We start from the raw sequence: 17,314 nt of genomic DNA on the forward strand, positions 1-17,314 counted from the left end.
CTACAAAATGTAATCCACATGGAGCCAGGGTTTTTCTTGCATATGACAAAAAATGTTGGTCACCATCAAAGAGGTGCTGGCCTTCCAAAGGAAAACAAAACAAAAAACAGCCATTAAAATTTCATTTCATCAAGCTTCAATTTAATTTTTGTTTTTTAAATATCCAGAAACAACAGGAAAATGCACAGAGATCTGTTAAGTAAGTTACCCCACACTTAACCATATTAGCCATGTGCCAGTCAAGTATTTGAACCAAATACTGATCTGATACTGATTTAAAAAAGTGGATCGCATATTGGTGACAATGACACAATCCATCAGTTCAATCAAAGCTGTTCTCTTTTGTTCAGCAAAACTAGCAAACACCAGCCGTTTGGAGGTGTTTCACACCGGCTATATCAACAGCTGCTATTTGTACGTTTGCAGATGGTTTTTTTTTTTTTTTTTTGGGGGGGGGTTATCTTTTTTTTACCTAAACTGTGGTCAAAGCAAATGTTTTAGTAAATGACATCCTGTAGCGCTGTTTTCTGCCCATCTCCTAGCCCTGGACCTGTACAGGTCCTGGATGGAGGGAACATCAGCACCAATGATCCTCTCTGCAGACATGATTGTCCTTTCCAGTCTGGCCCTGTCCTGCTTTGTGGCTGAGCTGAACCAGACAGTGATTGACATGCATAGGACAGATTGGATGATGATAGTGTAGAACATGACCAGCAGCTTCAGTGGCAAGTTGAACTTCCTGAGTAGCTGCAGGAAGTACAACATCTGCTGGGCCTTCTTTCAGACAGAGTCTATATGTGAGGACCACTTCAGATTGCGGGGATCCACTTCCTGTCTGTATGCTGACACATCATATTTCTGGATCAGACCAATGACAGTGGTGTCCTTGATAAACTATAGGAGTTTCACATATGGTTCTCCTGAGGTGCACTCATTTGTCTAGAGAGACAAGAGCAGCGGAGAGAACACATCTCTGGATGAGGCTGGTGCTAATGGTCTGGTGATCCACTGACAGGTGGAAGCTAGGTGAACTTCCAGTGCAATGTCCTTCTGGTGGCTTAACACAAGTCTTTCAAAGGACTTCACAGCCACAGATGTTAGCACGACAGGCCTGTAGTCATTTAATCCTCTGGTGGACTTTTTTGGCACAAGGATTTTTTTTCTTGGGCCTGTTTTAACAAATGCAAACAGTTATGTGGACAATGCTATATCGCTATATAAAGTGCGGATGCAACTGAGTTAATCATACTTAGCTGCTTCATCAACACCCCAAGGCCCATTTTAAGTTACCACAAGGTCCAGTCATTCTTTGTTGTACTGTGAAAGCCACTGAAAATAATGGGTTTGAGAGAGCAGCACCTGCTGTTTGTGTGATGCATAACTATGTAGAGTTGGGACCGAGCAGAGCTGTAGTCTTGCATGCTCTATGCAGTTTCTCTCTTCCTGTTAGCCCCCAAAACCCCATTCCCTTAGACACAAAGAAAACAAAAAACCCCAACAATTGTTTGACCCCCTTAAAGCAATCACTTTGGAGAGAATGGGAAGGGAAAAACTCCCTTTTAACAGCAAGAAACCTCCGGCAGAACTTAGGCAGGGGCGACCATATGCTGCGGCTGGTTGGGATGAGGGGAGGAAGACAAGACGAGACACACTGTGAAAGAGAGCCAGAGATTAATAATAACTAATGATTAAATACAGAGTGGTGTATAAATACATAGTGAGTGAAAAAGAAACAATGCATCAGTTGGAGTCCCCAGTAGCCTAGGCCTACTGCAGCGTAACTAAGGGAGGATCGAGAGTAATTTGATCCAGCCCTAACTTTTATCAAAAAGGAACGTTTTAAGCCTAATTTTAAAAGTAGAGTAGGTGTCTCTCTCTCCTGAATCCAACCTGGGAACTGGTTCAACAGAAGAGGGGTCTGGAAGCTGAAGCTGTACCTCCCACTTTACTTTTAAGTACATTAGGAAAGTAAGTCTGCAGTCTTAGAGTGAGGTAAGGGGGTTATTCTGTACTGTAGTGTCTATAGCCCAGTTTGATCACACCAGTAAAATTAATACATATATCGTATGTTAAAAAATACATTTACATTTTTGTAAAGTACATTCTGAAAACATTAAACTCAACCATAGCCAAGATTATTTTTTTAAATAAAGCTGAAATCAGAAGCATAATTGAAGACTTGCTTTAACTTGCTCCCTTTAAAAACTGCTAAATTATTTTTTTGTCATTTAAATGTGGAATATTTGTAGAAGAAATGCAAATAGCATAAAATAACTTCAGAGTTTTTCACACACCATAAATCTGCATTACAATTTTGAGATCATAGTGGAAAAGAATAAAAACGTAAAAATAAAATATAGTACAAATACTGTTGATATGATTCATACAACTTGTTTCATTGCCATTGAATAAGAGCATGGATGGTACCAGTATATTTGGTCAAGTAATTTACCTAACTATAGTTTTAATATATTTATACTTCATTTTAGTATTTCTGACTCAGTTATAAATATTTTGGACTCTTTTGTATTTTATTTTGTGATTAAAAAAAATAAAAAATAAAAAAATAAAAATAGTCTTAAAATTACAAATTTTATCAAAAATAACTATCGTTTCATGTACTTTGTTCAATAATGCATCAGGAAAACAAACCTGAAGAGCCTTAGTTTATATTTTGTGGCCAAACATTTCATAATGTTGTTCTTTACTGATGAAAATTTGACAGTCTGTTTGAAACTGAATAACTATGAAATGAAGTGTGTTTTAAACCCTGCATTTCTGTGTTTATTTTGGGGTTCAGCTGTAACAGTATCAGCAGGGAAGCTGCTTCTTCTCTGGCCATAACTCGTCCCTGCCGCTAGACATTTGTGGCTGACAGCTGTCTGTCTTTGACTTATGGTGATTTCATACTAGTACAAAAGATGGACAAATTTGTCAATTTAAGTAAAGCCAGGAATATAGTCCCCACAAGGGACTAGTGAAATGTGTGACTAGTTGACTAACTGATGAAATGTTGGCACCAGAAATGCTAGTTGGTTAAACTAATCATATATTGTTGATTTCACTTCAGTTAGCTTTAAGTTTAATAAGAAAAGATCATTAGGGTGGATTGAACACGAGTCATGATTGAATTAAGCTATTTGGCAACTAGAGTTTAATGGCCCATCACAGCTGTACAGATTCCTAGTGATGACTTAGGCAAGACCCCCTGGAGTCTAGATGCTGGTGGTGGTGATGAAGACGGAGGCTTGGATGAAGTTCTTGGTAATGTGAGAGAGGCAGAGATGAGGAGCTGGTGGTTTACACGAAGGTAACCTGTAAATTTGTATATTTCATTGTAGGGCTGCACGATTTTGCATAAAATGAGAATCACGATTTTTTGGCTTAGAATTGAGATCACGATTCTCTCACGATTTTCTTTTCCAGTATAAATATTTATTGCACTTATTAACTGCACATCAACTTCGTATCAGTTGAGACTGAACATAAAAACAATAAATAAACATAAAAACAACAAATGTCTCACGTTTTGTTGTTGCCGCAAAATGTTGTACTACTTGAAATTCCGTCTCCACCATTGCTCGACGCTGCGTGTATAGAGCAGGTAGTGCAACAATAGAAAAATAGTTGCGGGACGGCACTGTGTAGCGTTTGTCTAGGGTGTTGATCATTTTCCTAAATCCCTCGTTTTGCACAGTGTTGATGGGAGCCATATCTTTGGTCAGGTGATAAGTGATAGCCTCCGTAATTTCTTTGTGCCTGCGGGAGTTCGACGTGTATAGGGAAGCGCTGTATAAGGTTCCCGTTATTGATGTTTGAGTGGTTGACCGGGACGGATTTTCTCCTGTCACTTTCTCGTAGGGCTGCTCGATTATGGCAAAAATGATAATCACGATTATTTTCACTGAAATTGAGATCTCGATTATTTGACGATATTTATTTAACCCTTTAAGACCTACTATAGAACCAAGTCCACCAGAGCTTATATTATTTTTTTACATGTTGTAGTGCCATTTGTGGGAGCATTTCAAGTTGCTATACAACTGTTATAGCCCATATTTTAATAATATGTATGCATTAAGTCCATAGTAACTACATTAATTGCAAAAAAGTGCAATAAACTACAAGAAAATTGAAAATCGTTTTTGTTTTTTTACATATATTTCTACTTGGAGAAATTTAAGAGGTTTATCCCTCAAAACTTTAAATACAAAAAAGTTGCAAAAAATAGTTTACAACAACAGGAAATTTATTTTGAGTGTCTTCATAGTTTTATTTTGGAGATACAGCAATTTTTATATACTACAGGAAAAACAAAAAAACAATCCTATGATGCAAATTTGCAAAGAAAACAGCAGGTGCATCAAAACAAACTATTTCCAGCAGTGCAATTTGAGTTCTAAGCATCCCAGAAACTATTCAGAAAAGTCAAACATGACCAGTATAGGTTTTTAAGGCCTACAAGTAAAAAAACGACATTTCCGCGAAAATGACATCACTTCCTGTTTCGGCCAGGAAATGGCGGACATGTGATAGTTCGCACTGACGACTTTTTCTGGGAAGTGTTATGAACAGCTGATCGAATCGGCAAAGCGTGTTTCTGGAATATTATGTTTTTGTTCCTGCAAGCGCTTTTTATGCAATATTTGCAAAGCTTTATGTGGAAGGAAACCGTGACCGAGGACAAGCTGATGGCATAAGATGTAAGTACAACTCCTCCGGTTTCATATGCAAAACAAATTATTGCGCTAGCTTACACGGTTCAGGTTCTACAGGGATTTAAAAATAGTTACACAAAACGGAGCATGCTGCTCTGACCGGATTTAAAGGGTTAACAATGACTTTAAAAAATAATATAAAATAGTGTGCAACACCACTGAAGTTTTTTTTTTTTAACCTCTCTTTTCAACCAACAGCAGTCACTCTCCTCTTCAAATAACTTCTGCTTAGCTTTCTGAGCTTCCCTCGGGTCCTCTTAATCAGCGGTCTCCAACCTTTTTTGCGCCACGGACCGGTTTATGCCCGACAATATTTTCACGGACAGGCCTTTAAGGTGTCGCGGATAAATGAGGGAGGGGCTAATAATCGGCTCAGTCATTTTTAATGATCGTTGAAAGCCCAGATCGTAATCGTGATTAAAATTCGATTAATTGAGCAGCCCTACTTTCTCGTCATCCCTGATGTGCTCTCCGTTGTTTTTTCCCTGCTAATTTTAGCATCACACGGCACAGCTTCTGTATCACGTGGTATAAGGCTCTGCCCTTGTCATTTGTTGAGCAAGAAGAGTGAGCGCTTGTTTTCATGCAGAGTACGTCCCGGATCAAAATGCGGTACAATCGTCGTCGTCGTCTTTTTTTTTTTTTTTTTTTTTCTTTTAAATCGTTGTCATTTGGAAATGAGATCGCACATAAGTATGAATCGAGATCGTGATTTTCTAACGATTAATCGTGCAGCCCTATTTCATTGTATATCTTACTGTAAACCTACTGTCATTTAATGGTCGGGCATTGCACAGCTATAAGCATTTCACCTCATGTCATACTGTGTATGGTTGTGTGTGTGTGTGTGTGTGTGTGTGTGTGTGTGTGTGTGTGTGTGTGTGTGTGTGTGTGTGTGTGTGTGTGACACAAATAAAATTTGAATTTGAGGGAGAATGCCTGATGAGCACTGAGTGAAAGTGCACAAAGTGGAGGCCGATTGGCTTGAAGATGGTGGGCCGAAAGATGATTGGTCCAGACCAGTGATGTCAGCAGTGAGCTTGATAACTTGGGAAAGTGGAAGTAATGAAAAGCACTGTCTAGCCTCCAAACATTCGGGTAGTACACAGATGTGTGATTACACATCTTCCTTATTGAACTTACACATAAGGTTCATTTCAAAGATGTAACACACCCACCTACCACTAGTAAGGGGTAAAGTAAGGCAGTAGTTTGACCAAAAAAATGAGTAAATTGGCACGTAGCAACTCGACAGGAGCAGTGTGTAACCACATTTGTTTGGATACAGTTTCCACTCCTTTTTGATTGTTCTCAATTTGAGTGTATTTTTTCTTTCATGTTTAATTGACTAGTAAATTAGTCAACAGGGAACCCCTGATGAGGTGTGAATTACGTTATGCCTCAGTTGGCTTGGGGGTGACGACCCGATCTTGTTAGACCTCACCATGCTCTTTTACCTTCTTTACCTTTAGCTCAGATTGCATATTAGTTTGGAAAAAAAAAAACAACAACTCAGTTTTATGTTGCAGCTTATGAGACATGTCATAAAAATGATCTATAATTTGGATTCAACTGTTAAAATGTCATTATCTTAATATAAAGTTAAGATGCAACTAAGGTAATTCTTTTCCTTTTTTTTTTCCATTTTTGCGGGGAAAACGCTTCTGCTCTGCACTCTCGCTCTCTTCGTTTCATAGATATCTGCCATGCGCACAGGAGAAGGTAGAAATCAAAGCTGGGGGGGGAAAAAAAAGTCCTCACTTCATCAAATCTTGAAGGCTGTAGGTTAACTACACACCTGCACTGTGCTTCTTGTGCATGAATGTATGTGGTTGCCTCTATGTGTGTTCCTCCTTACGCAGGCACTGGCCCTGCTCTGCCTTTGCACTGCTTCAATAATGAAGGAGCTGTAAAGGTCTGGCAGTAAGCCCTTTGCTGAGTTCTCTTCCACCTCATCCCTCCCATCCTCCCTCCCTCTCCTTCTGTCTGTCTCTCTCTCTCTCTCTCTCTCTCTCTGTTGCATCCTAAGGGACCTCCTCTCGGCTCCACTCTTCAGTTTGCACCGATGTTCCCATTAATGAATGGCATCATCCGGCTTGCTTGTTTTGCACAGTTCAGTTCCACTTCACTGCCTGGTGTCTGACCTGCTGTGCCATCTCTGATTCAGAGAGCACCACATCATTACTCAGAACAACCACAGCACACACTAACTCAAAAAACCTCTAGAAGGGCACTTTCAAAGCACATCCTCCACCAAGGCAAATGTCCCATTTCACAATTTTTAAGAGAGCAATTCAGATTGGTCCCCATATTAAATTGTTTCTGCCTTAGTGGAGTCTTCCAGCATGAACAAAGTCCCATGAAATTTGACTTTAGAATGAGCACATAGCCCTGAGAATGGACCATGGACTCCATAACCATTTACCATTTCCCTCGGGATGAATAAAGTATGATCAATCAATCAATCAATATAAAGTACAGACACACTGATCCCTTTAACATGCATTCTTTCTCATGACCAGGTAACTCATCTGGATGTCCATTTGTAGAAGTAGGAGTTTACAAATGAAAATGGAAACCACCCTACTGCTCAGTTGATCTATGATTGTTATGTTTATTACTTTATCATTTCAGTTGATAGTGAAAAAGTACAGTAACGCAGGGTATCCTTTAGAGTGGGCCTACATTGTGATTGACAGGTCTCCACTGAATGAATATGGTAGGGTTGGGCAATCTTCTGAATTGGTCTTGTTGCCCTCCTGTGAGATTGCCAGTAAGTGAAACCACTTGTGCAGGGACAAGTCATGCAAAGGTGGCACTGTCCAATCTCCATGTTTGTGTACTGTGTGGCTCAAACACAGAGCAAAGCTATCCAACTAGCTCGACTGCTAGCAAAATAAAGAGACACAATTGGATTTATTTTCTAATTCCAGCCTGACATGTAAGGCTATACCAGCAGGAGACATTTGTGCATATATGGTGTTGAATGATCATAACGAGCCTACCGTAATTAGTGGGCGTACATTTGTGGATATCACCTACAAAGTTAAAACTCTTAAGTCATTGAATTTGCTGCTGCTTCTTTTTTTTCTTTATGCTTAAAGTTCTAACTTGTTCCGTTCATTCTGTTGCTATGAGTATTAAATAGCTTGTCTGTCTCTCCTCCCTTCTTCAAAAGGCACCACACTATGGAGTCTTTCATTTGCAAACAGGCCCCTACAGTGAGGTAGGGGGGAAATAACTGAGTATCTCTGCAAACAGACTTTTACATTAAGCTTTAATTTAAATCAAGATAACAGACAAAGAGGTCCTCCTGCATTCTCTAGTTTTGTTCCAATGATGAATCAATGCCATGGCTACAGATGTTTTTAAAGAGTGCAGAGCTCAGGATTTATCAGAGTTGAAGGGGAAAACAGTGTTGATTGGCCAGCTGTGGTGATCAGTGATGGAGTTACCACCAATAAGAGTTATGAGTTTACCTTGAAAAATGTCATCCCTTGTTAGTAGGGTTTTTTTTTCCACATTAAAGTGAAGTAAAGAGGCTTATGTGGATTGGAGGCAAGGGAGGCAATGCTAGTTATCTTGGGCAGCATAAGAATTTACTTGCATTTGAGACTAACAGTAGACCCTCTACAGAAATATATTTGGGAGAATGCATGTGAATCAAAAATATTACAATACAAGTAGCTCAAATAGCTTTTTGATTCGACATAAAAACTAATTTTTGTAGGGAATAGATGAGTTTCCAAACTCTCCCTACACTTAAACTGTGATGTATAAATAGGGGGTAGCAAGACTGAGAAAGTTCATATAAATTATGATGCACCGTCCGTCAATTTCTTAGTCAGTTACACTTCTTGCTTGAAAAGTCCAGTTTCAAAGCAACAAGATGGCAATAGTCAAAACTGACCCTTCATGACAGGACTTCACTAACTGGTGTTGTCACATTGACTTTGTGTTTTATATTCTGTCTAGGATAGGGTCCTCTCCTCTGTTTGAAAGTGATATACAAATAGATAGCACTTCCACAAAGATAAGACCGAGTGTGTGGGGGTGTTTATGTGCGATAAGACATACACAGATTTGTTTTGAATGTCAAGAATAAAGTATACTAATTATATTAACCAGTACTCAGAAGTGAGGCTCCTTAGTTGCACTGCTGGTATGTAAAGTGTGTTTGTCAGCTACTAATTGTGAGAGTTGTCCCTCTCTGGATGGATGGTCTCTTGCTTTCATTTTGACTCCTACTCATTCGTGCATGCAAGCAGTGCTAGTCCTTGAAATATCATCTTAAACCTCACTGAGTGTCTGCCCTCTGAGCTGACACTTAAAGATGCAAGAGGGGCAAATGTCCTACTTAGAATTGCTCTCTCTCTCTTCTCAGTCATTGGCCCTGGTTGTCAAAGAGCCCAGACTAGACCATACTATGTATTCTGACCAAGTCCCAAACCCACGTCATGGCTGTTAATTTTTTTAAAAATGTTCACTCACTGGGAAAATTAGCATCATAAGCAAAGCAAACACAAAACAGAGGCCTGAGTTTATTTTCCTCAGTATGTTAATTAACAAAATATGATTTTAAATCTAGTCATCAGCATAATGAAAGACGTTATTGCTATTCACATGGCTTTAGTTTAATTAGTAACTTTAGAAACACTGCTGCGGGGCAGACAGTGCTTCCGTTTTATTTGGTTAAGTGGGTAGTAAGTCAAAGAGAGAAACAGTTTCAAATATTTACCCATTTGTGATAGTACTTCAGGAGTTAAAAACAATACTGTTTAATGTAAAATCAATTTCCTCTTTTTTTTTCTCTTTTGCTTTATTAGTGGAATTTAGACAAAGGCCTGACATTTACTCTGGACTCATACTTGGATGTGAATCACATAAGGTGGCTGTAGACATCTTTTCTCTATACCTCACATTCCTGCTTTGTCTCCTCACAGTCACCCCCTAGTGTTTAAAACTGACATAGCTAGATGATTACGTCCAGCATACTATACCTATATCCCATCTGCGTCCAAAAGGCTTTTTGTTGGAATTAAGAATGTCTTTCAGCGCTAAACTTGTTTAAATAAAGGAAGAAGTCAAATAGTGCATTGCACAAACACAAGGATATATGGTCTTTCTTTATGAAAGCCTGTTGGATCTGTTGTTGTGCTTCTAAGGAGTGTAGCATGATTACATTTATAAAGCCTGTCCTTCAATTTGCTGGACCTATTAGTTAGTTAACTGTATCCAGTACATTTAGTGTTGTATTTGTACTGAAATAACCCTGATGTAAAGATCATGCAGTCTGTTGGAGAATGTTTGTTTGTTAAAGGATGGAGGAAAGAAAACGTCCTTTTCGGCTTTGAGATCCTGGTTTACTTGCACGTTATCTATAATTATCTTCACAGATGCATACATGTGCACACACAATGCATAGTGTGCTGACAGTGTTGTTTCTCCTTAGGCTAGTACAGTTTTCATGCTCATTCACTTCTTTTGGGTGTGTTGGGTTTATTGAATGGTTAACCCAGTGGATGCAGCATTATAATTATCTGTATTATACTAAATGTTTTGAACTAATAGTAAGATGAAAGTGGCCTGAACAACTCCCATGTGACCAATTGTTATTTCTAGCTGCAGCATCACCTTTTTAAAAACACCTACATTACAAGCATTTTGATGGTTTAACACATTTCACACTTGCAGAAGACAGAGAAACGCTATGTCTAATTTAAAGTTTATTAAAAATATTCAAAGCTGGCTTCTTCCTGGTTTAAATGTTTAGGGAGTGACTCAGAATATAAGAACAACTGGCACATAGTTCAGGCAGCGACTTAAGTGAGGTCTCTCAATTTCCCTCTTAAATTTCACCATATGAAAAAGAAAAATACATTTTGATCTTAAGTATATTAAACCCAGCTTAGAAAGTCCTTGTGAAAAATAGCAGTTCTGGTGTTTGTTTGTTTTGTTTTTTCTTTTGGAGAAAGCCAAAACCTCTTTCATTGGTATCAATGTTTTGTTTTTGTTTGTTTTTTAAGTTTAAATATTTGCAAAACAATTTCTGTTATTCTAAACTAGAACACCTGTTTGGAAGGTGAATGAATAACCTGCCCATCTCCTTTCAAAACATACAACCTGGCTGAAATTAAACAGTCATGGTCATCCAGAATTTTTCCAGACTGAGGTGGAGGTAAGAACACAAATAACAGGTTCAGCTCAAGCAGTCATCAAGTGGTCTTTACTCTGTGAGCTCCCTAGTTAAAAGGTCCATGTCATGTTTCATTGTGCACATGGGATTGTAGTGCATTGGCAGTGTGTTAGATGTCTATGGGCAGCTACAAACTGCCCATCTACCTGTAGAAATCATTAGATAGGGGCAGTATCAGAAGTATGTGGTAAAACCGGTCTGTGGGCTACTCTTGCTTGTGCTATTGTTGGTCCATCAGCCAGCCACGGAGAAAAGCGAAGTTATAAACATACAACGAGCTGAAATGAAACAGTGTTTTAAAGCAACAAAATGAATCCACTGCAACTAGGTTTCTACTTTCATACTTTTATTTCTTTAACTTTGGAGTTTTATTGGGGGGTGCTTTTTCCATTCCGGTTAAATGCCACTATCACTCCCTTACTTGTTCTGTTAAATGCAATGCATGTCATCCATATCCAGCAATGAGCAGTTGGGATTTTGGAGGACTGCACAAGTGTACGTTTGCAAGTGTACGTGGACAAATCACAGGACCATACGTTTAGCACAAGAAGGCAGGTAACTATTTGGTGAATTCACTACAGGTGATTTTATGTGTTCATTCACTTGCAACTTAAGTGGACTATCTACTTCTGTGCTACAAAATGAAATGAAAATAGTAGATAGATATAATAGAATATTGTGAATTGATTCTCATTAAATTTTGAAGGCTGGCTTTGTTTTCCAAGAAATGCATAAATCATTATATTGTTGAGGCCTGTTTAAACTTTCTTTCTTTTTTTGGCTAAAAAGAAAAATGGTTAAACAGGACACCATCCATTTTCATCATAGCATGTCTAATTCAGAATCATGGCAAGGATAGATTGGATCTAGCATTGGTCACTGAAGACAAAACAAAATCACACAGTTAAGTCTCCGCTACAGAATAGCTGTCCTTGATTTTGTGTGTATTTTATTTTTAGCTTGAGAACATGGCAGTAAACTTATTCACCAGTGAAAACCTCATTATATGAAAGAAGTAGTGTTTTGTCAATCACCTTTTCAAATTTAATTATTAAATAACATTTAAAAATGTGAAGTGTGTGCGTTGTCTATTCCAGTGCAGCCTTTTTTTCATCCCGCACAGTGTTGTCACTGACACTTGGTGTCATTGCATTTGAGCTGGATAAGGAATTAATTTTTGGGATATGAGAGTAACAGCTGGCTTTTGGCTCTAGAGCCTCGTGGGTGCTAGCCATCTTGTCATTTACAGCCAGTGCATTGCTAGCTCTGAGCTCTCCATTTTCTTAATGGTGAGTTGGTGGAGACTCTCATGGTGGTTCAGGCAAGAAATGAGAGCAGTAGCGCACTAATACAGACCCTTTGATGAGGAAGTAATGGAGTGTTCAGCGACAGACACCTGTGCCTCTGCAGCCACGCTGCTTCTCTATGCGCACACACATTTTTTTTTTCCACCCGCTTCCTTTTACCAGCTCTGCTACTCCCCTCCCCTTCTCTACTTCCCTCCCCTCTTCCTTTCCCCTCCCTCATCTGTCCTAAAACGAAGCCACTCCCCTTGTACAGAGCTGCCAGGCTTGTTTGCATATTAACTGTCTAGTTGCCAAGGAGCTGTGGCTTCATGCCATGTGACCGTTGAAGCATGTGTACGTTGTTGACTGCTATACTTTTTTTTTTCCCCTTCATTTTTTAAAATCTAGTCCGGGTAGAAAAAACATTTACCATGGAGCAAAAATGTTTCATTAAAAGCAACATAGTTACTGAATCTGGTTTTAAATGAGGCATTATTCCGACTCTCTGGAGGCTTGTACCAGGTTATTTTATTCTTCAAATACTTGATGTTTTTTTTCCTGAAGATAAACCATTGTGGGATGTACAAAATTGCATACTTGTGTAAACCTGTGGCAGTTAAAGTAATGAATGACAAAGTTTCTTTATTTTTTCACTGTTGCAGTTTAATGAGGACTGTGAGGAGACTGTATTTTTAGTTATGTTTATGTTTGTCTAGGGTGGATTGAATATATGACTATGCAATATGTGACTGTGAACTCATTACAATGTGAGTGTGAGTGTGTGTGTTGTCGAGTCATCCTTGGGGAGTGTAGCCTGGTGGACATTATCTGACAATAGATTTGTTTCGCTTGGAGATAATGCTGTTGCTCTGCTCGCAGCAAGCATGTGGTCTGCTTTAAAGTCCAAACTCCAAGGCCTGACTTGGCAGGTTGATACAAGGCACGCTGCTGCAAACACTTAGAAAGGAATATTGCTGTGCACACATGGCTGTGATCTCTGTAGAAAAGACAATATAGAGCTTTAAGAGCAAACCAGAGGGAGATGGTGTGAGAATTTCTAAAGCCACTGCTATAACAACACCCCCATTTACACACATACAGATTTTGAATAAGGCTGTTAGAATATGTGTACAACATGGAGTGTAAAGCCATATTGTATTGTAACCTCAACACACTACCCCACACATTTCACACCATAAACTCACAACCCATGTGAGGAGGATCGGCATTTAATAATATAATAAGTTATATATAAAGTAACACTATATGGGATGTGTTCCTGCCTGGAAGTCTGACTCCTTGCTTCCTAGGATAATGTCTTACTCTGCGTTTTATTTACTAATGTCTTCACAACCGCCATGCAGCTTGTGTCACCCTGACCGGTCAGATGGCATGTGTTTCAAAAGCTGTTCGTGTTTTGAATTGTGGTAATTATTCATCCCATGAATGCAACCATTTAGTCCTTTAGTTTCTTGGTGTCTTAGATTTGGCCATTAGAATAACTTCTTTTTTAGAAACGGCATGAAAAGTGTGTCCTTCCTTGAATTGAACTGGACAGACAACAAACTGTGTTGTGTGCAGCTGCATTTGAAATTGACTTTGTGTTGTGTGGGAAGGATATTGGTTTACCTTGTTTTGCACAGTAAACACAGACTAAAAACAGCTGATGGCGTCCGTCAGTAGCTTAGGCCTAACCCAGTCGTTGGGGGGTATTGTACCTGGCGTCAAGCCAGCCTGTGTCTAAATAATTCCCAATACCATGTGCCAGGCTGTGCACATGGACCCTACATTGTGCTGTCAGGAGTTCCCTGAAAGGCCTTCTAGCTCAAAGAGTTTGTGGTTCACAGGAAGAGCTCCATGTCTTGGACACATCCCAGCTTCCACTCTTGGTCACCCCTCCCCCAAGACTCGTAGCAGGGTGACCTGGCTTTGACCCGGTAAAAGTGTTTGAATTCACCGCTGGAGACAGTGTAGGCTGTGTGTGCCAATTTAATTAGGAAGTTGAAATCTGTTATACTCTGTTTGTATGAGAAATTTATTTTTAGCCTTTGGAAATTTGTTTTTCTGTTTGTTCTTCTGTCTCTCTTGGAATCTGCTGTTCTATTTATAAATCAACATATCACTATCAGTAACCAATATGAGGAAGTGAAAAGCTACGATGTTGACAATCTGTGGCGTGGGAGAAATCCAGTACTTTGGGGGTTAAGTTGTGAAAGTTAATGTAATAACTGCTAGCACCATCTGCTGGCCTACTTCCTTACAAAGAGAGAGAGAGAGAGTGAGTAAGAGAGAGAGAGAGAGAGAGGGAGAGAAAAACGAGTCTGGGTTTTAACGACATCTCTAATATTCATGCTGATGCATTTTGCTGCTTTGTGCTTTCATTTTCCGTCGCTCTGCCTGCCAGAGTCTCGAGCTCGCCACACACGCCCGAGCCAAGGAGAGGGGAGGGCAGCGAGGGAGAACAAGGAAAAAGATAAGTGGGGGAGAAAGGAGGAAAAAACAATCAGCCAAACAAGCGAGCAAGATAACACAAAAAAGGCTTTTGTGTGTAATAAAAGGAGTAACCTACCTTATCCCAGCTGGTGAAGAAGACGAGGAGAGGCACAAAAAGAGAAACGACTAAGCGGGAAGAGCAAGAAAGAACAAGAAACAAGAGGGTGAAGGCTCAGAGAGGCACTGAGTGCACTCACGAAAGGCAGGCAAAAAGAGGAATCAATGAGAGGGGAGGAGAGAGGAAGGCAACTCTGACACACACACACACACACAGAGTGAGTGAGGGAGACTTGGGTGAAGCCGGACGACAGTAAAGCAGCACACAGCAGCAGAATGAGAGCTTCCTGGACTGCCACGCACCTCCTCTACCGCCAACAGCGCTGCTCCCCCATCACCCTGTGAAGAGACAGGCGAGGGTGAGAGAGAAAGAGCGAGTGGGAGAGAGAGAGGAGAGAGAGTGAGCTCCCATGCGCTCCTCTTGAGCCCTGCCTGCTGGGGGAGGAGGAGACGAACAGATCCGGCGCTCTTGCACTGCCCGAGGAGAAGAGCTGACCGGGAAGGAGGAGGGGAGGCAAACGAGGAGTGAGGGAGGGGAGGGGGGGACACACGGCTCAAGGAAGAGTGAGAGACAAACGAAAAGGAGAGAGTGAGTGTGTTTGTAACAGAAAGTGTGAGTGAGCAACGGAGAGAGAAGAAACCCAGCGAAAGGGCAAGGCTTTTGTTAGCCGGTTGGAGAGGGGGAGGAAAGAGGAAGGGAAAAAAAACACCATGTCTACAGTGAAGAGGCCAAGAGGAAGGGTAAGTGAGCTGTGCTGAGAGCTGGGAGGGAGGAGGGACAAGGGGGAGGAGGAGGGGCCGGCAGGAACTGAACAACCTCCTCTGCTACTGGCTCATGCTGCACTGCCGCCATCTTGAACTCATTGCTGCTTTTTTCCCCTTTCCCTCTATATTCATTTGCTTTGCTGTGCTGGACCTTAGCATGGTTTACTGGATGTACAGTATTTTCCCCATCCCCACTGTCCAATCATACATCACTTTTCATTCTCAGTTGAATTCTGCTGCCCTGTTCTGTAGTTTATGTACAGTGTATGGTGTGTGTGTGTGTGTGTGTGTGTGCGTGTGCGCGCATGTGTTTGTGCCCTCTATGAGTTGAGCCTGTCAGTCACCAGAGACCTCACTACATGTGGAAATGAGAGGGTGGGAGCGAGGGAAAGGTGTCCGGCCCAAATGGAGCTTACTCTACCTTTTCATTAGCTGTAATAGTCCCTGCCGTTTTCATGGGACTGCGTGCTGCTAGAGAGATTGAAATCACTGCAGTGCTGGCAGGCTGTAATTTCAGTTATTTATAGATGTATTACACAGCTGCAGTGCTCTCACTTTTGGTGCATTTTATCTTTTCTCTCTCTCTCCCTTGCGCTGCCTTTCTGATAGAAACCTGTTTTCATATTTAGTCTTCCTCTTTCCTACCTCTTTCATGTGCGTTCATGTTCTTCCGCTCTTAAACATTACTTTCTACTCCTCCCTCTGTCTCTCTCTCTCTCTCTCTCTCTCTATTTTCTTTCTTTTCACCAATAACTTAAATGAGAACATTCCAGCATGATCTGGTAAATTTCCTCCTAATAGCCTCAGCGGCGTGGCACACGTGAAAATCATAATGCAGCTTTTGTGTGTATGTGTGTATTTTTTTCTCCCCACTTCTTCCAAATGAATTGCTAGTTATTCAGTTCCCTCCCCCACTTTGTCAGTGAGGTTCAAGCTAATTCTCTTTATTTAGCTAGCAGTGTGGAAAAAAAGCAACCAGCCGCGCCTGGGCCATGTAGGCATACGCAACACATTTTTAGATTAGGTCATCCATTTATGGGTTCCCTCTCTGCTGGGCTTAAAGCCCACCACAGGGTGCTTGTGTAGTCATAACCGCAGTCACGCCATCTATTATGCACATATTATCATGTATCAGGCAGGCTAGATTATTTATGTCTGCGAGGCTCACTGTGACCTGCTACATTGAACCAGTGTTTAACCCTCCGTTTGAAAAGCTTACTTGAGCCAAAAGAATTTCAGTTGACTTTTGATGTCACATGGTTTCAGAGTTCAGACAGAGGGTCGTCTGCCCTTGATCTAAATGAATTCTTGGAGGAAACATTGGCCTTTCATCAAGCTCAGTGTCTACTAGTAGAGTAGAGTTAAAGTGAGCATCATGCAGAGCATGGCAGGTCCACCCCCCACCCCCAGCTTTTGAGATGGGGACAGCAACAAGCTCTGCTGCCGGAGTGCTTCACACAGCCTTGAGAAGGTTCTGTTTTTCTGAATGAGTGATATTTTCATTCGTCACACGAATGCACCCTAGTATGTTGCGAATTCATAGAAGGCTGGATTTTAACATTTAGTTTCTTCCTTGTTTTAGACCTTGTTTCATATTTATTACATTCAGCTGCTTACTGTACAGTAAAATGGCATCGCACTGTGCTTCCACGATATTCTATGAAGGAAACAATATTTCGATTGTGTTAGCTGAGCTGTGTGACTATAGTGGATCCACATGCTGAATGCAGCTATAAATACAAGCAGTGGTATTAATGGCTTGTTTTGTTTTGTTTTTTTAATAAATGCTTATGGTGTTA

The 17,314-nt window shown here is 40.5% G+C and overlaps 1 protein-coding gene and 1 long non-coding RNA gene across 6 annotated transcripts in view; one reads left to right on the forward strand and one right to left on the reverse strand.

Annotated features, from left to right (window-relative positions):
* The window catches only part of chd9 (chromodomain helicase DNA binding protein 9), a 71,585-nt gene that overhangs the window by 13,174 nt on the left and 41,097 nt on the right, over nucleotides 1-17,314 (forward strand). Inside the window, exon 1 of one of the 5 annotated variants that reach the window (XM_026173667.2) lies at nucleotides 14,537-15,491. The exons of the other annotated variants lie outside the window; for them this stretch is intronic. Within the exon in view, the coding sequence (XP_026029452.2) occupies nucleotides 15,462-15,491 (30 nt within the window). The 5' untranslated portion in view covers nucleotides 14,537-15,461. Of the gene's footprint in view, nucleotides 1-14,536; nucleotides 15,492-17,314 lie in introns of those variants that run through there. 5 annotated transcript variants of the gene reach the window in all.
* On the reverse strand, nucleotides 120-14,909 carry LOC145427580 (uncharacterized). The gene is made up of 2 exons (XR_013908127.1): nucleotides 14,770-14,909; nucleotides 120-1,651 (listed from the first exon to the last, which is right to left on the reverse strand). It is a non-coding gene; the product is annotated as an uncharacterized LOC145427580 (long non-coding RNA).

This window comes from Astatotilapia calliptera, chromosome 1, assembly GCF_964374335.1.
Source record: "Astatotilapia calliptera chromosome 1, fAstCal68.1, whole genome shotgun sequence".
Taxonomy (NCBI): Eukaryota; Metazoa; Chordata; class Actinopteri; order Cichliformes; family Cichlidae; genus Astatotilapia; species Astatotilapia calliptera.